This window comes from Ursus arctos, unplaced genomic scaffold (assembly GCF_023065955.2).
Source record: "Ursus arctos isolate Adak ecotype North America unplaced genomic scaffold, UrsArc2.0 scaffold_9, whole genome shotgun sequence".
NCBI classification, from domain to species: Eukaryota; Metazoa; Chordata; class Mammalia; order Carnivora; family Ursidae; genus Ursus; species Ursus arctos.
Genome location: NW_026623111.1, coordinates 5,402,142 through 5,425,199, shown reverse-complemented (window position 1 = coordinate 5,425,199; position 23,058 = coordinate 5,402,142). Strand labels below are relative to the sequence as shown.

At 51.6% G+C, this 23,058-nt stretch overlaps 1 protein-coding gene across 1 annotated transcript in view; it reads left to right on the top strand.

The window, feature by feature from the left end:
* The window catches only part of STK32B (serine/threonine kinase 32B), a 375,736-nt gene extending 352,929 nt beyond the window's left edge, over positions 1-22,807 (top strand). The window contains exons 10-12 of the mRNA XM_057309658.1: positions 2,024-2,155; positions 3,842-3,906; positions 20,809-22,807. Of these exons, the coding sequence (XP_057165641.1) occupies positions 2,024-2,155; positions 3,842-3,906; positions 20,809-20,947 (336 nt within the window). The 3' untranslated portion in view covers positions 20,948-22,807. The remainder of the gene's footprint in view (positions 1-2,023; positions 2,156-3,841; positions 3,907-20,808) is intronic.
* The last annotated feature ends 251 nt before the right edge of the window (positions 22,808-23,058 follow it).

Here is a 23,058-nt window from a genome sequence, read left to right as displayed (position 1 = left end):
GTCAACATAAAAGTCACCTGTAATGACCCAGGGCTGCGTCCTGGAAGGAGGCTGCAGGCTCTCCTTTCCCGGGGGCACAGGCCATAGACACTTGGTTCACTACCACCTCTGTGACCGCAGGTGTGCTCCAGAAGGTGTTCCTCACCTGTGCTGGGGAGAGAAGAGGGACCACCCACCCTACACCAAGCTTGGCAAGAGTAAATGCCAAGAGGCATCCAAAGACCAAGCAGGACCTGGTACTCAGGGAGCCCTCAGTAATTACCACCCTGGTAATGGCTGGTTTAATTAATAAACCTGCTGGGGGTCTGGTCTCCCTTCCCTTGGCTGGCTTCCCTCAGAATGCACATTCTGGAGACGCCAGAGAAATACGCTAGCCTCCTTGGTGGTCCCCTTCTGCCCCACTCCAGCCACGTTGACGAAACCCAGGGATCTTGGTGCAGTCCTTCGAATGGAGGCCGTGTGCCAGATGCCTGGGTGACCCTTGGGGCCAACGTGGGTTGTGTCTGTCAGCCTTCTAGAGACCACATGCGCTGCTCTTCCCCAAGCCCACCCAAACACACTCAGGCACACTCACAAGCACACTCACACGCACACTCGCACTCATGCACACTTCCATGCAAACACGTGCAGAGGACCCCTGCTTCAGCCCCACCCGGATGGCTGTGCTTGTGCCCTCTGGCCACACTGTTTCTTAGCCGTGCGCCTGCGCACACGCTGCTTCCTCCTCTAGGATGCCCTTCCTCTCCTTGTCCTCTGGCCTCTCCTGTCCCTCCTCCAAGGCAGCTTCAAACCCAGCAACTGGCCCATTTGAGGGTCTTGGTAACTGCCTTCTGGAAGAGAGGCAAACTGAAGCATTTTCTCCCATGAGACAGGCCTCAGGCCAGCCCCCCACCTCCTTACCCGGAATTAATCACAGCCTCTCTGGTCCTCCACTGGGCAGGTGCGTAGATCGACACGAGCGATTAACATTGTTCTGTTCCAATGCATCTGCCATTCCCCTGAGAGCTTCGGAGGCCAGAGCTCGTGTATCTGGGCTGGCCTCTGCCTGAGAGAGCCCCAGAGCAATGGGTGGCTCTAGAAGGGACTAGAAGTTCTCAACGTGTGATTGTCACACAGATACAAACGGATGAATGATAATGGTCCAACAGGATTGAGGGTTCTGCGAGCCAAGCATTGTTCTAAAATTCCATGTCATAGGAGCTTCACGACAGGGAAGTGGTTCTCGTAGGTGGTATTCTCAGGTTAAGTAACTTGCCCACGATTACCCAGTGAGAAATTGACCTCAGGGGTTTATATCCAGAGCCTGCATCGGAATGAATGAATGAATGAATGAATGAATGAATGAATGGTAGATAAATTAGTCTGGGGAAGACTTGGGCCAGCTTTTTGGAAGAGGTCCCTTTGGACCTCCAGACTGTGGGTGGCATAACCACTAGGCTGTATTGCCTGAGGGGACTGGCATCCCTAGTTGTGTGTCAGGAGGGACAACGGCCACCTGGCACCTTGGGTCCATGGTCCAGAAGTCAGGGGGACAAAATTCCTCCTGACCAAAGTGGGTGGAGCCCAGCCTGCCTCCAGCTGAGGGGTAAGAGGGAGCTGGCACGGGGAACTGGAAGGATTATGGCCAGATACAGCATTTTAAAATTAAATTATTAAAAAAGGTAGTTATAGAAAAAATAGTCATAATGTGAGAACGTGTGTGTGATAAAATAAGTGAATAAGTGATATTGGGAAACTGAATTCAGCCTGGCAGAATGAACCTTTGCAGGAAGGAGACTGAGTCGTCCTGTGGATGTTAAGGGGGGTGGGGGGTGTAGCGGGGGCGGAGATATGGGGATGAATGAATGAGGTCTGCAGGGAGAATGTGTTGTTTCTCGTCACCAGGAAAAAAGACGTAACTCTGTACCCCACTGTAGTAGTCAATCACTGTGTGTTGAATGAATGATGGATTGAATGAATGAATGAAAGTCCAAGGATGGGTGGAACCCAGACAGACCGAGTCTGCTTCCCCGCTTGCTTTCAGAAAGGGAGATTGAATTGTGATCCCACATTCGAACTTGAAGAAATGATCCTCGAATCCAAGCCGCTTCACAAAAAGAAGAAGAGGTTGGCGAAGAACAGGTCCAAAGACGGCACGAAGGACAGCTGTCCCCTGGTGAGCGGGGTCTCGGGAGCGGACCGGGAGGGGAGGAATCCTAGAGTCCAGGGAACGCAGAGCAGCGAGGCTGCTTTTTAGGCAGATGGAGGCGTGTCCCTTGGCCTCTCCACATACCTTCATTTGCGTCAGTAAAATGGCTCCATTGACGGAGTGGTTCTTACAGCGCGAGACCGCAAGCACCGCTGCAGGTGCGCCTGTCCATTCGCACCGCGGACATGGCCGCGCGTCCTAGGGCCGGAGCCTCATGCATCTCTGAGCAGCACTGGAAGAATCCATGCCGTGCGGGGGGGCACCGCACCGAGCCGGGCAGTCCTGGGCGCCCTCTGGAAAGACTCTGTGATGTGGAGGCCCGGGGGTGGGGGTGGTTTGACTTTCGGGGCCCCAGGCACAACGTGGTGACTTAAAGCCCCCAAAACGTGTTCTCTCATAATTCTGGAGGCCAGAGTTCAAAGTCAAGGTATGGACAGAGCTACACTCTCCACAGAGGCTGCAGGGAGGGTCCTTTGGTGCCTCTCCTGCTTCCAGGGGCTGCCAGCATCCTTGACACCTTTGGCCCGCAGCTGCTTCCTCCCCTACCTGCCTCCTCGCCACGTGGTGCTTTCCTGTCCGTGTCTCTGTGCCTTCACACGGCCTTCTAAGGACACCAGATATTGGTTGGGACCCCATCTTACTCTAATAGGACCTCAAAGACCCTGTTTCCAAATACGGTCACATTCACCATTACCAGGGCTTAGGACTTCAATACGTCTTTTATTTTATTTTTTATTTTTTGGAACATATTATTTATTTGAGAGAGAGAGAGAGCTAGTAGGGAGGAGCAGTGAGGGAGGGAGGTGGAGGAAGAATCTTAAGCAGACTCCTTGCTCACCCTGGAGCCCGACTCAGGGCTTGATCTCATAACCTGTGAGATCATGACCTGAGCCCAAACCAAGAGCGGGAGACTTAACCGACTGAGCCAGCCAGGCGCCCCTTGACACATCTTTTAAGGGGCGTGATTCAACCCACAACTGCCTATTCCTCCTTAAAAATATTTAAAATTATATTTTACACCTGTATTGGTATGAAGATGAAGATAGCTCTCAGTGCTAAAAGTTCTTTTTTTTTCTGCTTATTTAAAAAGAAATCAAAACATCTTTGTAGCCCCTAAAAGTATGGTGGGCCCTAGGCCCTACACCTGCTGAGCCTAATGCAGAAGCTGGCCTGGAGGCACCTGCGTGTGCACGAGGGCGGGCGGGGCTCTGCACAGGCATGCAGTATCCACTGGCGTTCAGGCAGTCTCTAAGACGTGGGTTACAGGGCCCTTGTCCTTGGCATCTGTTCTTGAAGAGGAGGAATACCTTTGCACTGTGGTCTGGAAATTCTCCTCCCCCATCCCACTTCTTAATTGGGCCTAATGAACATTCCAGCAATCGGGAAACCAACTTCATGATTTTCAACCCATATTCCATTCCAACGTGACTTTTAAGTTGGATTTAATGGCTTAAAATTGAGGCACACATCTTCCCCCGCCAGGCTCCCCTTACAGCCGCCCATACCGTTGGGGCTACTCCAGCCACGTAGCTCACCCTCGGCCCCAAGCATCTGCAGTCCCATTTAGATGCAGCTTTGCTCCTTGTCACTCCTTTGTCATGGCTCCCTGGAGGGCGCTCCGTCGTTTACGATCACCTCTCTGCTCTTTGGCAGAACGGACAGCTCCAGCAGTGCTTGGAGACCGTGCGGAAGGAATTCATCATATTCAACAGAGAGAAGTAAGTCCTCGGCCAGCATGTGCTAGACAGAGCCCTCCCAGATGGCAGCGGGTCTGCCTGGGAGAATGGTGGTCGCTGCCCCCCCCACAAAGCCAGCCATGGTGTGGGAAGGGAAGCAGCAGGTGGCCCTGTGTTCTAATCCTGCCTCTGCCATGCGAGCCAGGCACTACCTTCAGCTCCCTGGGCCTCAGGGTCTTCCTGAGAAGTGGGGTGGCTGTGGCAGGACTGGGCCGGCTACGGGGATGTCGGTGCAGCGGGGCGGGCTCACACATGGCTCGGTGCCCGAGCTCCGCGTGAAAACCGCCCAGGGTCTGCCCTTTCCACACTGAGCTGCCCCTACAGAGTGACCGGACGGGACGGGTCGGCTCACTTCACTGCGCCTCTCACTTTCAGCATTGACAAGATGCAAATCCCTCCCTTGCGGTGTGGTTGTTGCAAGGTTAAATGATTGTGGATACCGTGCCTGACAAGGTCGGAGTCCTCATGAAAAGATTACTGTTATTGTTATTATTTACTGGGGTGAGATGGTGTGGGCTGGCCGTGCAGGGACTACGGCATCACGGGCTGGACAACGCCAGGTTAAGAGGGGCTCGGGTGGGGTCTGAGCTGGTGCACGACCACCCGTACAGGGGTCGGTCAGCAAAGGAAGCAGAAGGCTCAGGCTTGGTCCCCCAGCCAGGTTACCATCAGCGGCTCATCCAGCCGGGGCTGATAAGCCAGACAGGATTCGGGCAGCGGTGGGCTTGTTCCCTGGGCGCCGAAGCCCTGCAGGTGGGACCAGCAGCAGACAGGTTCTATTTGACTGACACCGAACTGGGCCTTGGGCTCGCAGGGCCTCTCAGATACACTTCCGGCCCTGCAGGAGAGCCGGGTGCGTAAGTCCCAGCGGGAGCCCTGTGCCGTCCCCGGGACTGTGCCGATCTCGCTCACAGCAGGTGATGGCAACAGAGGGAACGTCTGTAGTGGGAAACATGGCAGCCCAGGCAGGGGCTCTCACAGCAGGGGCCAGGCTCAGCCTGGGTGTCAGGGAAGCTTCCCGAGGCGTCCTGCCCTGCTGAGTCCTGAGGGGCGAGGAGGGGAAGGGCATGGAGGGCCAGGAGTGAGGACGGTACACAGAGAAGCAAAATGTATGCACAGCAGCCGGCGAAGATGTTTGACTTTGGGGAGCATGCATGGGGGCGGGCAGTGGTGGAAGGTGAGGGAACCCCATTCAGGGTTGCTCGGGCCCCAGCCAGTGGGCTGCCAGGCAGGGCAGGACCCCATTCTCCGTGAGCCGCTGGGATGGGCCTGTCATTTGTCCTGGGCGGTGACAGCTCTCTGACCGAGGAGTGCCAGGGTCAGTCCAGACACACAGCAGCTGCAGGCCTCACCCCTGTGGGGCCACGTGTGTCTGGTGCCCGTGTTCTGGCGGCAGAACGGGAAAGGCGTCTGTGACCGCAGTCCATCAGACCTGGGGAAGGTGGCCGCTGACATGGGGCTGGTTTCAGGGCTCACCATCATTTCCCTGCCGTCCTGCCGGCTCTGAGGCTCACGGTCCCTCCCCAGCCTAGAAGCTCGGCTCCAGGAACTTTTGCTCAAACCAGTGCGGGGACTCTGGACCAAGGCTCCAGGAAGCCAGAGCACCCCTGGCGGACGTGAGCCTGTGGAAAGCCCGAGCAGTGACAGACCCAAGCAGGCAGCGGCGGCGGGTCGCACTGTGCCTGTGCTGGAAGATGCTTCACTTGGAACCCAGAGAATCCAAATTCTTTCCTTCTAAATGAAGATGAAAACGAGATCTTCATCCTTGTGTTGTCGAGGGGTTGCCTTTGATGGCCACCGCACAGCGGCTTCAACCAACAGGATGGTCTTTGTCACGTGGAACGGTGGATCGATCCGGGAAGTGTGGTAGGATCGCCCAGCCATGCGAAGGCCCCGCCCCTTAGAGATCCGCGGTCTTGGATTCGCAGTGAGGCCGGCACAGTTAACAGAGTGGGCAAAAGAAAGGAAGAGAGGGGAGTCGTCTCCCCGACGGGCTTTCAGCATCAGCGTGTGCGGAAGCAGCCTGAGCCGGGAAAGACACGGCTGACCGTAGGGGGCTCTGTGGCATGGGCGCCGAGCTGCGGTTCCTGTGCTCCTGTCCCTCCCTTGCTGCTCATCTGAGCTGCCCCCCATCCCACACACCCAGGGGCCCCGAAGGCTGGTAGGCCCACCCCCACCTGCCACATGCAAGGATCCAGGTGGAGGGCCTAGCTGCGTCCCACCAGGATGCTGTCTGAGCACCACGGCGACCCCTCCACATCCAGCCCCATTCCCACTCCACGGTGAACATGGGAAAGGTGCCACGTCACAGCCCTCCTGCCGCAGTTTCTCATCTGCACCTGCCTGGGAGGAGCCCATTCATGAGGCACAGTTTCCCCGAAGCCAAGAGTTTTCCTTCTAAGCCAAGGAAAAAAGTGGCACCTGTTCATCCTCCCCCCCCACCCCGTTCCGCAGCCCTGAGACTGCAGCACCGGCCACGCTGGCACTTGGGCAGCTGGAACATTAAACCCTCCGACCTGACATCCGCCAGTGGCCGGTGGCCTGACTGGGGAGGGGAGGCCGAGATGCTGAGCGGGGCTCCCCTTCACGCTCGCTGGGGCCACACCGCCCCGGGCAGCCCCCAGCGGTGGTCAGATTTCCTTCTCCATGGACCAGGCCATGAGCTCCCGGCAGACTGGGCCAGCTCCGCGTATACTGGGCTGGCTCCCGCTGCACAGAGGGCCTTCAAGGTGAAGGGCCCTGGTCACAGGAGCACACATCACACACCCCGGGGGACTGTGGGGGGAGGGGGTATTAGCATTTAGAGTTGTTGCCCCTGTTATGGGTTTAATTGTGCCCCCCAAAAAGATATGTTGAAGTTCTAGCCTCCAGTCCCTTAGAATGTGACCTCATTTGGACAGAGAGCTGTTGCAGATGTAATTAAGATGAGGTCAGTTGGAGGAGGGGGGTGTCATTCCCACTCCAATATGACTCCAAAGGCGCAAGGCTCCGGAGGCAGGAACGCCAGGGATGGCCAGCAGCCACCAGAAGCTGGAAGACAGGCCTGGACCAGATTCTCCCTTAGCCTCCAGGAGGGTCTAACCCCGCTGCCCCCTTGAGTTCAGACTTCTGGTTTCCAGAGCCAAGAGACGATCAGTTTCTGTTGTAAGGCCCCGCAGATGGTGGCGATGTGTTACAGCCGCCTTACGAGACGGATACCGCGCCCTCTGAGTCAGAAGCTGGCTGGTGAGCGAACAGTCCTGGTGATCGGCATTTTAACCTGCTCCTAGTGTCATTGGGATGCCTTGTCGTTCGAGAACTTCTGCGGAGAGAGACCGAGTGTGCCCAAAGGGGGCCTCCTATGGCAGGTTCTGAGCTCGTCACAAGAATTCCCATCTAGAACCGCAAACCTTCCAGCCCTCTGTCTCTCTTGCTCTGGGGTAGTGACCTGCAGCTCTAGCCCTCGTGGGCTTAAGCGTGCTCCCAAGGGCCTCATCCCTGCATGGCGACCTGGCCCCTGCACAGAACCTGTGTGCTTCCTCAGCCAGAAGGAGCTCCGGAGCAGAGAAAATTCCCCCCGTCCCCCCGCCCATGCAATGAGGAAGCCGCCTTCAGTGTGCAGTGCCCAGGGGACGCGGGCGGGCATCAGCCACGCCAGCTCCTGTAGGAGAGTCTCATTCAGTCCTTCAACAGGAAGCCGTTGGACTGGACCCGGAGACACCGAAGCAGATCTAGCAGGACCAGTGCCCTCAGGATGCTTGCAGGTGGCAGGAGAGATGCAGGGATGCAGACATACACGGACCACTGTGGGGACAGAGGACGTGCCCTGGGTCTGACTTCTCTGGATCTCAGGTTCTAAACAGGGAGCAAAATTAAAATGAGCACTGCCTAATATTCTAGAAACACAGCCTATTACTACTTTATGGTCTCAACAGGCAGAGGCCACCAGGCCGGGTGGAACGTCTGCTTCCAGGGAATGGTCCAGGGACTAGAAGGCCTTGGCAGCTGAAGTTTCCAGTTTGAGAAACACACTGTGGTTCATGTCCTCCTATTTTTGGCCAAAGAGATGAGCGCAGTTTTTCCAAAAGGTCTTTTCAATAGCCTATGATAGAATTTTCCAGAATCAGGAGCCCCTGATGAGAGAGGAGTTTCAGGAGCTGAATTTTCTATCCGTGTCATCTCATAAAGAAAGCAGCAGACTTGAAATCACATTAAAGCAACGTTTGAAGGCCCTGAAAATGTTATATTTAAAAAACCGAATACTGCATATATTATACTTAATAATACTAGTAATCATCATCATCATCATCATCATCATCATCATCGACATTGGTATATGATTTTATGGTTTGAGATCCCATTTCTTTAATCCGGATTTCTCAGCCTCGGTCCTGTCGACATTTGATGACGATGGACATCAGTGTTCTGATGTGGGGACTGTCCAGTGCATTGTGCGATGTTTACCAGCATCGGTGGCCTCTGCCCGGAGATACCGGTAGCACCTCTGTCGTTGTGACGACCGAAACTGACCCCAGACATTGCCTGATGTTCCCCAGCCTGCAGGTCACCCTGGGTAGGGGTCACGCTTTGATCCTTACTTTCCACACTTCCTGAGGTGCGTATTAAGATTCCCAATGTCTGCAGCTCTGAACTGGGACGCGAAGGACTTGAAATCTCATCCCCCTTCCCCTAGATTCTGGGCTCTTCCTGCCGCGTGTGCTTTCATCCAGATGTTCAGCACACACTGATTCAGGATCAGATACAAGGGGACACGGCCAGGAGCAAGCCCCCCTGTTCTCACGGGGCTCACACTCTGGGAGAATAAGCTTCAGGACCTGAAGGGAGGGGGTACTTCCGTAAGTGGTGTCTTGGGGTCTCTCCAGTGCATCCAGCTGGGGCAGTGACTTGCATGGAGCGGATGGCCTTGAGGGCACGTTTTATTGGACACCCAGTCTATGCCATGCAGTCTGTCCATCCTTCCTATGAGCCAAGTACTTTTAGCCCCCCAACCCCCCGTTATAGGTGAAGAAGGGCATGTTGAGGGCACATGGCTAAGAAGTGGCAGGGCTGGGGTTCCCTGGAGGTAATCAGGCTCCAGAGCCCAGGCACTAAATCAAAATGCAAAATGGCTCCACACGTTTAATGTTGAACAAGGAATTTCCACTAGCTGCGTAGATATTGTCCGTCGGTGAACCCGGACATTACAGGCACAAGATCGTACAAATTCACATGACAGCAGTCTGTCCTCCTTACCCACCTGAGACAGCACAGTAGCAGCAAGCCACCGCCAGGCTCGGTGGGGGACAGACCAAGGCCACAGAGAGATCAAAACGTGTTGTGACCTGATCCGGCCAGGTGGCCTCCCCAGAGGACCCCGGCAGTGAGATAGGGACCCTCTATTGCGGCCTGGAGCCACTGGGGGAATGGAGGCCACGAAGCGTGAAGTTACGATTCATTCCAGGCTTGGGAACTGGATGAACGGGGCAGGCTCAGGTCCTACTGCCCTGAGTGCTGTGAGCTTGGGGGCAGGGGTGGTCCCAGCCTCTCTAGGCCTCGGGCTCCGCATCAAGGGCTGGCCTGGGTATCAGCGATCCTTGACTTTACAAGGCTTGTGCCATTTGCAGAGTACTTTGATATCCCTCTCATTTCTTCAGCAACCCATCAGGAAGGCAGGGAAGGGTTCTACCTGCATCTTGCAGATTAATCTGTAAAGACGAGACTTTCTCCACTGGCGCATCCCCTGGCCCGATTGCTAGGAAGAGGCGAACTGCAAGGACCCCGCCTTCTGAAATCAAGGCCAGCACATTCAGGTCCTCTCCGTCCTTGAGATTCCGATTGTATGGTCCAAACGTCATTTAGAGGTGAGGATAGACAGGAAACGGAGCCAACAAACAGCTGAGAGCACCTCTGTTCTAAACTGTGGGGCAGGGGAAGCCCCTGCAGCCATCTGCTCTTTCCGTTATCATCGCGGTTCTATTTGTAGGATTTTTTCTCCCATTTCACACTTAGGGAAATGGATAAAAGCCTAATTCTGACTATGGTGGCGTCTCTGAATCGCAGAAGGCCTCGAGGCTTTCCTGCCCTCGAGGTGGAGGGGAAGAGCCCAGGTGACTGTGTTAGGTGAGGCCCAGCTTTCTGGGATCTCTGCTCTGCTAAGCAAGGTGGTGCCTTTCCAGAGCCCGGGAAGATGGCCAGGGAGAATCAGCTCAGTGACCTGGAGCAGCAGGAGGAATTTCAGCCACAGATGAAGATGGCCCAGCAGGTGCTTGGATTGCAGAATCCTGATAGTTCCATGAAAACTCGAGATCAGGAAATCACCCAGGAGTCAGGGCCCTCTGCCAGTTCCATCAAGGGGAACTGCAGCCTGATTGAAAAGGGGCCTCTGATCCTGACACGTTCCCTCCAGCCAGTGAAAGACCCGGGAAAATACAGTGTGGTGGGTTTCCAGTGGGCTGACGCGTGGTCCCTGACAAGTAGCCCTGCATCCATACAACCCTGTCTGACTTAGAAGCACATGCTGTCATTGGTCCTCTGAGACTTAGCTTAAGTCCCGTCTTCTTTCCCCTTCGATCAGTTCTCCATAGGAAGACAGAGGTACCTTATTTTGTAGGGGAATATTTAGAGGCCTTCTTAAATCCTTTATGAAATGAGGATGTGTATAAATTTGGAAGTTATAAATAGGATCTAATGGTCTGTTTTGAAGTAAATATTGTTGTTTTAATCCTGCTCTAATTTTCTCTCTGTTACATCTACAAATCGCATTACCAGCCAATTAAATGAAGTAACACTCCCACTATGGGCATATGTTGCAAACCAGGCGTATGCCGTGCACTGCGCCAGGTGCGTTTGCATTCTGTCTAAGGTGAGTCCTCACCATAGCTTTGATTGGTAAATGCTGACATCGAGAGAGAAGGAGTCATTTCCCTGAGGTGAGCATTCAGTGTTTTATGGAGCTGGGATCACACATAGGTCTGGGGTGGCTGAGCGCGTTCATATTCTTTCCACTCTACTACTCTCGTGCCTTTAACTTTTTATACATGTTGAAACTTTAATTAAAATATCCAAGTGAGGGGCGCCTGGGTGGCACAGTCATTGGGCGTCTGCCTTTGGCTCAGGGCGTGGTCCCGGTGTTATGGGATCGAGCCCCACATCAGGCTCCTCCGCTGGAAGCCTGCTTCTTCCTCTCCCACTCCCCCTACCTGTGTTCCCTCTCTCGCTGTCTGTAAATAAATAAAATCTTAAAAAAAAAAATATCCAAGTGAAGCAAAGGAAGAGCGTCACCCAGAATGTACGGAGAAAATGGAATATAAACAGGAAGATGGTCTGAAATAAGTGCTTGGGGGCAATTGGCAACTTCTGTTCGGATCCTTATCTTTTTATTTTTTTATTTTTAAAAAAATTTTTTATTATATTGTGTTAGTCACCATACAGTAGATCCCCGGTTTCTGATGTAAAGTTCGATGATTCATTAGTTGCGTATAACACCCAGTGCACCATGCAATATGTGCCCTCCTTACTACCCATCACCGGTCTATCCCATTCGCCCACCCCCCTCCCCTCTGAGGCCCTCAGTTTGTTTCCCAGAGTCCATAGTCTCTCATGTTTCATTCCCCCTTCTGATTACCCCCCTATTTCTTTATCCCTTTCTTCCCCTACCGATCTTCCTAGTTCTTATGTTCCATAGATGAGAGAAATCATATGATAATTGTCTTTCTCAGCTTGACTTATTTCACATAGCATTATCTCCTCCAGTGCCGTCCATGTTGCAGCAAATGTTGAGAACTCGTTCTTTCTGATAGCTGAGTAATATTCCATTGTATATATGGACCACATCTTCTTAATCCAGTCATCTGTTGAAGGGCATCTCGGCTCCTTCCACGATTTAGCTATTGTGGACAATGCTGCTATGAACATTGGGGTGCGTATGGCCCTTCTCTTCACTACGTCTGTATCTTTGGGGTAAATACCCAGTAGTGCAATGGCTGGGTCATAGGGTAGCTCAATTTTTAACATTTTAAGGGACCTCCACACTGTTTTCCAGAGTGGCTGTACCAACTTGCATTCCCACCAACAATGTAGGAGGGATCCCCTTTCTCCACATCCTCTCCAACAATTGTTGTTTCGGATCCTTAATGTTGATTTCCTCCACTTAATCCGGCTCCCGGCCCGCCCCCAGGCTTCTTATGAAAAAGCCTCAGATTCTCTGCCTGAAATGCCTGTTTCGTGGGTTGCACTGTGTCCCTAAAAGGATATGATGAACTCCTAGACTGCCCCCTGTACTGTATTTGAGAAGAGGCTCTTTGAGAAGCAATCAAGTTAAGATGATGTCAAACTGATGAGGAGGGACTATAAATCCAACGACTAGGGTCTCAGTAAGGAGAGGGACACTGAAAACAGAGGCAGAGACCAGAACCGTGCAGCCGCAGACCAAGGGAGGGCCAGGATTACAGGCAACCACCGGAAGCCGGAGGAGACAAGGAAGGATTTTCCCCCAGAGGCCTGCTGACACCTTGAATTGCAGACTTCTGGCCTCCGGAACTTCGAGAGGACACACTGCACCCAGTGGCCGGTACTTCGTCAGGCAGCCCTGAGAAACGCACACACCTTCCAGGGCCTAATCAAGGTTCCATGACTGGTGACCATGAACCCTGGATTCCTCCCAAATTTTAACCAAAATTTTAAGCATGCCTGTTAGTCTCAGAAAAGTTATTTTTACAAATAGTGTGAAATAAATAAAAATTGTAGTGATTTTGAAAGGATGGACATCTGACATAAAAAAAATTAGTGATATTTTAATAAATTTTAATTTACTAACATATGTTCCATTGCTTCACCTGGAAAAATTGTGGCCCTGGGAGGTCACAGAGACAGATACCAGCATAAATGCTGAATTCTCTGAGACTGATGTGGCTGCAAGGGATGGAGAGAAAAAGCTAATGGTTTAGGTGAAACAGGATTCACTGGGGGGCTCCTGTGGCCACAGGAAGGGCTGAGGTGCAAGAGTACTCCAAGGTCACTGGGACCCAGGCAGGACTCACTCCTTCCTCCTCCCAGCGATTTCTGTTTCTCTGCACTTTGAAGTCATTTTCTTTTACTGCAAATCAGTTCTTTCCACATAGTGGAAGACACAATGCTAAGAGCTCCAGAGTCTCCCAGCTCTACCACCAAACTCAAGAAAGTGGATGAAAGAGGAAGCTGAGGGAAAGTCAAGAAGGAGAAGGATTTCCAGATCTCAAATTCTAGTATCCCAGGGAATGGCTCTGATTGGCCCAACTTGGGTCAGGTGACATTCCCTGGACCAATCCAATCTGGCTATCAAAGGAGGACTCTGATTGGTACTGCTCGGGTCAAGTGCCTGCCCTCACCCAATCAATAGCGAGGACCAGGGAGATGAGGTCTATTAAAAGGCAGCAGCTGCTGTCTGAACCCAGAGCCACAAGGGCAAAATAATGGCAGTGCTCCCCACCGGGAAAGCGGAATATATAGTGTAGGGTTAATTGAGTCGAGGAGAGGAAAGACAAGGGTGAGTGATGGATATTGAAGGCTAGGGCCGATTAATAAAGAAAAAGCAGGCAGTCCCACTTGCCTTCGCATCTGACCCCCTCTTCTTCTGGGCAGGTGAAACATCCTGACCTTACATGGGGCGGGGAGGGTAAGGGGACAGACAGGGCTGACTGCCCAGGTACAGAGGTGAGCAGCCCCAAAGTGGACCCCTAACTCACACCCCTCAACTGCCAAAGAATTCATTCTGTCTAGAGCCACAGTGTTTCCCCAAGGGAACTGCACTGAGGCCATAATTCATCAACAGACCAGTGTCCAGACCTCCAGATCCCCTCTCTGAGCCTGCACCCAGATCACACCCCCAATCTCAGTGGCTTACAACAACAAAGCTTGTTTCTTATTCACGCTGTATGTCTATGGCAAGTCATGGTGGGGGGGGGGGTTGCCGCTCCCACATCACCGTCATCCTCCTCACTCCGGGACCCAGCCTGTTGGTAGTGTCACCTGCAAGCCAGCTCAGACACAGAAGACCAGCCTCACCCTTAAATCTAGAGAGAAACCTGCTTGTGCAGGTGTGCAGGAAGAGACACGTGGCTGGGAAGGCAGAAAAAGCAAAATCCTCCCTTTGAGCCTGGGCTTGGGTCTGAAAAGCCGTGTGACCTACCACGAGTTGCTCATCTTTTTGATGTCCCCTTCTCATCCTCACCAGGGGCATTGTTAATTCTTCTCCAGAAGGTGGGCGTACATATTCAGTGAAGAGGTGATGGAGAACACACTCTATACATCTCAGTCCCCATCACTAAGAAACCTGAGGCTGCTCTCCCTTCCGTTTTCCCCCAGCAGGATCTATTTGCAAAGGTGGGGAGAGGGGGAGAGGATAGTAAGATAATCTGCTACATTTGCTGTATCACACTGGTGGTATAGCAGCTCTGTCCGAAGACTCCCTCAAATACGTTTGCTTTAGGCAACCGCAGATAAAACAGACAGAATTTTAATGCTTCTGGCCAAAGGCTGTTATTGAATTTGTGAGATAAGAATTGCATACAAGGTGATCTTCCCAGTAAGTGATGAAGTTTGAAAGTAGAACAGCCAGTTATACTGAGTCTTTGCTTAAGGAAGAGTCTTTCTGGTCTTGTGTTTTATCAGTCAGAATCCCAGAGGAAATTCTCCAAGGAGATGTTAGTTGAGAAGACCCTCTGTATGTCCCACTGCTTACACACAGGCTAGTGCAGTGGACTGGGGCTTCACGGAAGCCAGGAAGAGAGGGGAAGGGAGAGACCATTGGGGACAGGGCTACCTGAGCTGGAATAACGACCTTCCAGTGTCCCCAGCAGCTCAAGGAGACCGTGCGGGGAGGGCCTGGGGAATAGATACCCCAACTTGACTCCCCTTGCTCCTCCTGATCTCTGCGGGGATCCCCACTGGCTAAGCGAGCTGAAGCCAAGGACTTGGGAGCTCCCCCCACACACCCCAAGTCAGATTTCCAGGCACTGAGCAGGGCTGAATGAACGTAGGGGACAATGGGAGATGGTCAGCCCAGGAATTAAATTCTAAGAATTAAAGAGAGAGAATAATTCTAGAAAACACACCAAAGGCCAAAAGGGAGCAGCTGTCACAAGCAGATTTCTGTTTTGTTTCTAAGTGGAAGACGTTTCTAAGGGTCTGAGCTGTTCCTCCACGCAGAGGGCTGTCTTAGGTGGTGGGTAGCAAGATTTTGCTAACAGTGGTCTCTGCTAGGGGTGCTAGAGAAGGGATTCTTGCAGTGTAAACACAAGGAATTGCTTTCTTCCCTTCAATAGCCGCCTCTCAATCCTAACCCGACAACCTTTGCTCAGTTTGGCGTGTGCCCTTCCAGAACTTTCTTGTACTTCAACTCTGGTGTTTATGAACCACAGAGAAGCAGTATACATAATAGCGAAGAGCACAGACTCTGGAGTCAGACTGCTGGGTTTTGAATACTGATCCTTGCGAGCTTTGTGACCTTCGACCTCACAGTAGTACCTCAGTCTCCTCATCTGCAAGATGGGATGCAAATATCTACTTCCTAGGATGGTTGTTAGGACAAGGGAGTTAACACATGTTAAGTAGTGAACAGCCTCTGCCACAGAATCCTGACTACACAAGTGTTTGCTCATATAATTCATTATATACAAAATTATCAGACCATATCCATTAAGTGCTGTGTCAAACATCGTTTTGCCTTAATTTTTTTTAATAACACACACACACACACACACACACACACACACAGTAACAAGCTATCCCAGCTCCCTCAGCTACAAGAGAAAAAGCTCCATGCATGTTAACTCATGTGAACTGTTGCCCACAAGGGCCATGACTCACCAGTTCTGCAAATGGCAATCCAATTTTTGTCCAGCTAGGATGCCCTCTTGCTTCATTTGATTACGACTGGCCTTCTTTCCCCCTTGGGATGTTGACACAGAGTCTACCAACCTGGGCAGACACCCTGCCCAATAGAGAGTGGGCATTTATTCCTTTATTGGCCCACCCATCCTTCCAGCCACTTGGTTTGTGCACCTGCTGTGGGCTGGGTGCTGAAAAGACAGATGCCTTGCCGTGGCCCCTTTCAGTGGATGAGAGACACACAAGGCAGGAGACCTAGTTCCAGTCTCCAGTTCCATGCCCTGGTCTTCCCTGGTTTGAGGGCCCCTCTGCACTCCGCCACAAATGCTGGGGGTAGATTCTCGTACTTAGCTTGTCCTATTTCACCCACTTCTGGGTCCTGACCCTCAGCCACTCCTTGTGTACCCCATTCCAGCACCCTCTGCTCCTCCAGTTCTTCTGCCCTGACCCCCTCCCCACCCAGGACATGGCCTGCAGAGCCATCTCTGGGGACCTCCTTGCTGGGAGACATTCATCAGAACTATGGCAGGTAGTTCAGTTTTACTTACTGATCCTCAGTTTCCCCATCTGCAAAAGGGGAGGACCTCCACACTGTGGTCATCATCATAAAAATAGCTGCTCTTTGCCTGGGTGGCTCAGTCAGTTAAGCATCTGCCTTTGGCTCAGGTCATGGTTCCAGGTTCCTGGGATCGAGCCGCGGGTCAGGCTCCCTGCTTAACAGGGAGTCTGCTTCTCCCTCTGTCCGATGCCCCCCACCCCAGCTTATGTGTTCTCTCTCTAATAAATATATAAAATATTTTTAAAATACATGGCTTCCCTTTATAAAGTACCTGCTATGGGACAAATAGGCGGATAGCACACAGTGGTTCATCTTCTCCCATCCCTGTGTTACAAGTGAGGAGAGAGAGGCTTGAAGAAATTGCTAGTGCCCAGCCAGTGATGGTGAAGCTGGGCCTCTGACCTGACTCTGCAGATACTCGCAACCCTGCACTGTCCCACTATGCCACTTTGCCCCTCCAGCCACGTTTCTACACAAGCCAGGAAACTCACACGGGGAGGGCCAGTGGAATGCTAGGAATGGGTGTGAAAGCACTTTATGCTGACTGCATACATGAAAACCGGGCTCTCACATCAGAGGCCAGGCCTCACCTGCAGAAAGTCCGCAGCAGCTGTTGGACCCCATCCTGTGTGTGTGAAGTAGCTTGATTGGAACTGACTTTGATTGCTAATCACTTTATTTTACTCTTCAGAAATGCTTTGCCTTTGAAATATACCTCCAGCCCGATTTATTACGTATTTTAATGTGTGTCCTACTCTCCTTGGTCAAGGTTCGCTATCTCAGAGTGCTTTCCTTCTGGCGTCTGATAGTAGAGTTCGGGAGGTTGAGGGAACTCGTGTCCGTCACTCGGAATTCTGGCCACAAAGCTGACAATTAATTTGATAAGTTGGCTGAGTAAATTAAATGTTCCTGCCATTGCAGAGATAACCAGCCAATTTGCATCAACACATTGAGCTCTGCCTAGTAGGATATGTAAATCCTTTTTCATCTCTTCCTGAGTTACAGATAACCGAGCTGTGGGCTAGTCATAGAAGTGAGCTCTCAGAGCCACAATCATAATGGTTTCATATCTCTGTCTTGGTTCACAGATTCCTAATTTGAGCAACATGAGCCTTTCTAATTCCTTCAGAGCGTGGAAAAATCATTCCATGCTCTCTTCCGTCCAGGTCAGGATTTGAATGGCACAGGAGTCAGTGGAAAGAGCAGGGGACTTGGAGAACGATAGCCCTGGGTTTGAATCCAGCCTCCCAAAGTCACATAGCTAGTAAGTGGCAGACACAGGGACAGAAACAGCTTGACTCAAAGCCCAGGCCCTCCGTGCTATGCTGTGCCACTTCCTTCCAGCAAAGATTTCATCACAGGGAATGTTCACTGTTTGCTCTGTGTCCTGCTCCACAGCCCGTTCCACTGGGAGCCACAGACAGTGCTGGTGGAAGGGGAGGGGACTGAATGGGTGGGTGAGTGTGTGGAAGGTGGATGGACATTGATATGATGGGAGGGTGGTGGGTGGATGGATGGATGGATGGATGGGCAGATGATGACTAGTGATGGATGGGGGTGGGTGTATGGGTGGGTGGGGAATAAGTGGGGAGATCAACAGATTGATGTATAGTGAATAGATGAAGTGGATGGATGGATAGGTGAAAAGGTAGATAAGGAGATGGATGAGGAGTAGGTGGGAGGATAGACGGATATATTGATGGATGTGTGGATGATGAATGGATGAGGTAGATGGATGGGTGTGTATATGAGAGGTGGGTGGGTGGGTGGTAAATAGGTAAGTGGATGAGGAGTGGACAGGTGGGGCTGGGAGTGGGACAGATGGGTGGACATATGGAAGTGGATGTATGGGTAAGTGGATGGATGGATGGATGGATGGATGGATGGATGGATGGATGGTTGGATGGATGGATGGATGGATGGATGGGGTAGATGAATGGGCAGATGGGTAAGTAAGTGGATGAATATATGGATGAGTGGGTGGAGAATGGATGGTGAATGGTTGGTGGGTGAGTGGGGGTGCAGATGTAGTGGGAAGAATGCAGGCTTTGGTGTCTCCCAGAACTGGATTAGAATTTCAGCTCCATAGGCTATAGGTGGATGGATGGAAGCCTAGAGAAAGGTCTTTCTTTCTTGATTCAACCACATTGGTTCACACTGAATCTGATGAAAGATTGCCAGGGGGATGACCCATACCTCATTCAGTTAATGCTGTAGGGTCTAGTACTCATGGTCACATGTATGGGGTTTTGAAATTACTAGTTCTACTCTAAATAACTCTGGCCAAAAGAAGGAGCCAAAGTGCCTAAGCCATCAGCTCCAGAAAAGATGCTGGTCCAGGCTGCAATGTTCTGCTCTACCCTCTATGCCTTACCCCACTCATGTCCCTTCATTTCAAATCCTTGTCACTCCCCCCTGCTACTCCCATTGCACACCAATCCTTAAAGTCCAGCTCAAATGCTGCCTTCTGCAGGAAGCCTTCCCTGACCTATACAAGACTTCTGAATCCTTCTCTCCCTCATCTGATCCACTCTTTATTATGCAACTTTTGAAGCTATACTTTGTGTCAGAGAAGTACAGGAGTCTAGAGACAGCAATGATCTATGCTATGTTTGAGCATTTAAAAGAAAATCCTAATGGGATGCACCTTTATCTTGTGATACACCCGGAGAATTATGTGGCGTTACATTTGTGAACCAAACAGGGAGTACAGGCGTTTCCCATTCAGTTTCTTAGCCGTTTGAGTTTTCCCTAGTTTTGGTCTGATTTTCTTTCCGGAGGTGCCTGAGAGAGTCTCCTAGGGTAGCGGGGAGGACAGAGAAGGAATGGGGGGGGAGTTTCCGAGGCAGTTCCCAGCCCTGCCCAGGAAGTCTGCCCACCCCCTCTCCTCGCACTAGACTCTCCCTGCCCCCCTACTTTGCCCTCTGGATCCCAGCCTGCCCTCTGGGTGCTGACCCCTCCTCCACTAGGATGATGAATGTTAACCCTAACCGCCCTTCCCAGGTGTGCTACCCAGGCAGCCACAGCCTCGGGTTCAGAGGGACCACATACCTGGTCCTCGTCCCTGTGGGTGGACAAAAGATAGGAGGCAGTGGCCACCAAGTTTATAGTCTTCAAAATACTGTGTTGCTGCTGGTACTTCAGCGTAACCCGAAGGACTCACTCAAATCCTGACACTATTGAGAACACTAGAAAACGCCCCTAAGCGTGCATGGATGCATACGCAAGTGCGCACGCGCGCGCGCACACACACACACACACACGCACACGGGTCCTGTGACCCGTCGAGACCGTGGACTGTGTTGCAGTCATCAGGGGGTCATCTCTTTCACCTCCAGGCAGTAGGTCTGCACCCTGTTTGACAGAACCTACTAATGTGAAAAGTAAATTTGGGCTGAATCCTGCATTTTTCAGAATGAGAATTGTGGCAATCTTACTATTTCCAGCCTCACAGTAGATAATTCGCACACATTCTCTGTGATCCCCTTAGCCTCCTCCAAGTGAATGCTAGAATCCCAGGTTTAGATAGGGAAACTGAGGCAAGTACTGAGAGCTGTGTTCTTCATGCTTTCAGACTTTTAGCTCTCTCCTTAAATGTCTCCGTTTTATTTTTTGCCTGTACCGCGCATGCTGTGACAGCTGTGGGAAGAGAAGGATGTTGACATCTTAGATCATGTGGAAGGTGACCAGGAGGCCTGCTGTTAAGAAATGCAGTGTTTAGGGACGCCTGGGTAGCGCAGTCGTTAAAGCGTCTGCCTTCGGCTCAGGGCGTGATCCTGGCGTTCCAGGATCGAGTCCCACATCAGGCTCCTCCGCTGGGAGCCTGCTTCTTCCTCTCCCACTCCGCCTGCTGTGTTCCCTCTCTCACTGGCTGTCTCTCTGTCACATAAATAAATAAAATCTTTAAAAAAAAAAAAAAAGAAATGCAATGTTTAGAATCATGCTTCTTAACAGTTTGTCACGGGCCATTTTGTAAGGCTGGATGCCCATCTGTTTGGATATATATTTGGCAGATAATTTGATTAGTGTCCATTGCCCTGTTTAGACAGTAAATTCTTAGAGGACAGAGAAGATGACGACGTTGCTGGCCAGGGTTTCCCCTGCTCCCTGGCACGAAGGCTGGTACATCAGTGGGCGTTCAGTACATACATGTGAATGAATGATGCGTGGGGCTCATCACCTACACTGATGGCAAATTACACGCATGATTTCCTATAGTCTTCACAGGGAGTCATAAGGCAAGAATTGTCATCTCTGTTTTACGTATGGGGAAACTGAGGCTCTGTTATTAACACAGGAGTGCACCTGACCCAGGCTTCGACCCCAGGCCTGCCTGGCTCCAGGGCACCACACTCTGGCCCGGGGAAGGCGTGGGTAGAGGGCTTCCCAGTTGCCCTGTTTGCACAAAGGCGTCTCCTGGACATCCTGCCGCCCCCCTGTTCTGCATCACCATCTCAGGCCTGTGCTGTGTTTGTTTGCAGGCTAAGGAGGCAGCAGGGGCAGAGCGGCCAGCTCTTGGACACAGAAGGCCGGGCCGGGAGCCAGACCCAGAGCAAGATCCAGGATGGATGCAACAACAACATTCTGGCCCACGCCTGCTCCCGTGGCTGCAGCAGCTAAGCCACCACCTGCGACCACCTGACCGGACTGCGCACATCTCTGTCCTGCCCACCGAAACCCCTCTCTGTGCCACGATGGTCCCTGTCTCACCCCTGATGACATCAGATGCAGAGAGAGCCTTGAGCTTGGAGCTGGGAAGCCCAGGTTCTGGTCCCAGGTGCCAGACTGATTCTCTGCGTGGCTTTGGACAACCTTGCCCTTCCTGTGCCTGTTTTTTGCATCTGCCAAAGGGTTAAAACAACTCTCTGTCCCACCTCTATCTGCAAGGTTATTGGGAGAAACCAAATGGGGAGCAGACGTGCAAAACCTGTGACATTTATGAAATTGCTTACACAGGCAAAAAAACCAACTTGATATTCGAAGTGCACTCCCAACTTTGGGGAGTAAAGCAATTAGACCATCCCAACTTTGCAATTCGGTCCATCATGGCTCATCACACAGCACTTTTGAAAATGCAGCCCGGTGGCAAAATAAACATGCCTGCGCCTGCCCTTTCAACGGGAACACCAGTCCCAAATCCCGGAGCAAAACCTGAAGTGTCTTCGTTTGCCTTCTCTGCCAGGCCAGTCTTTCTGACCCTCGAAGAGGGCGTGGCCTGCACACCAGCCTGGTCCCCGGGGTCTCGATGCTGCAGGTGCACGTCTGCCCTTATTCACAGAAGACTGCCTCCCACCTGTAATTTCAGCAGCTCCCCACGCCCACCCCACCCCCTGCGCCGGGGTGGCAGGCAGATGCCCTTCAGAAGGTCAGGTCCCTGACTATCAGTCACCCCTATCGAATGCCATCAGAGTTCCTCCCAAAACCAGTCCCACAGCCAAATTCTGAGTCCCCATCCCTCCTTCTAGGTGTTTTTCCTGCGAAGGGTATGGTCTCCTCAGCATTGTCTTAAAGAGGGTCCCCAAATGCCATTGATGAGGTGGCCCTGTATTGATGGGTGAAGAAGCATGGGCGCCTAGGAAGTTCACTCTGGAAGGACAGTAGACTCACACAAGGAACAAACTGCTGAATGACCTGTTCGGGGAGCACTCGGGCTCTGAATGGGGAGAAGCTGTAGCACCAGGGACAGAGCTCAGACTGGAGTCAGGCTCGTTCGGAATCCAGCCCTGCTGTTTACTAACCGGAAGACCTTAGGCAAACTGCATAATCACTTACGTGTCATTTCCTTGTTTTGAAGCGGTGATGACAACACCAGCCTTGCACGGTTGTTATAGGGCCAACAGCATCCGGTGCGTGACGCACCCAGCGTGCACCACTCACTGGATGGTTAGCACGTTTTGTGGGCATCACCATCATCGTCTGGAGAAACTTTGCTGTGTCGCTCATTTAGCAGGTCACTTTCTGTAGAAATAAGCTTGGTGTTTAGGATTCCTTGAACTTTTCTCCTGGAGTCTTTGTCAAAAGTTCAAGTGTGTTTTTATTTTTTCTTCCAGCTTCTGGTTTTTATTTTTTACATCACGAATCCATCTTCGGGGCTGTCGAAGTCATCTCTTGGATATCTTAAGAGACATTTTAATGGATGGTGTGGTTTTATATTTTTATTTTAAAGACAGGAAATGGTCATTATTTTCCTTCTTTGAACCAAGCCTATTTCTTGGTTATGTTGCCCACGTAAGTCTACTTGTCTTGCACACTTGTCACTGTCTGTCCCCCATCAGCACTGTCCTGTTCCCTCCAGGAAACCACAGAGCTGCTCCTCTCTTCACTGTGACCTGGGCAGCACATCAGAATTCTCGCTGGGATGAATTTGTGAAGTAGGGGGCAGGACCTGGAAGCAGCCCGAGAGACGCTGGGTTTCCTGGCTCTGTTTAAGTCAGTGTTGTCTCTTGTTCAGAATAAACTATTTCTTGGACATTCCTTCTTATAACTTTGTTCTTATTTGGGGTTGTGTGGGATGGGCAATGTTCCTCTGAGTCAAAAGGCTCAAGTTGAATTAGAAACCTAAAGATGAGAAGGGAAGGATCCCAAGTTGGTGATGCATTTATTTTACTCACTGAATACAACCAAACTTGGCCATTCAAGACTCCATCCAACTTGATCACAATTTGTATTATTATTATTACTACAACTATGATCATCATCATAACGATGATTTTACACTAGAAAGGTGTGAT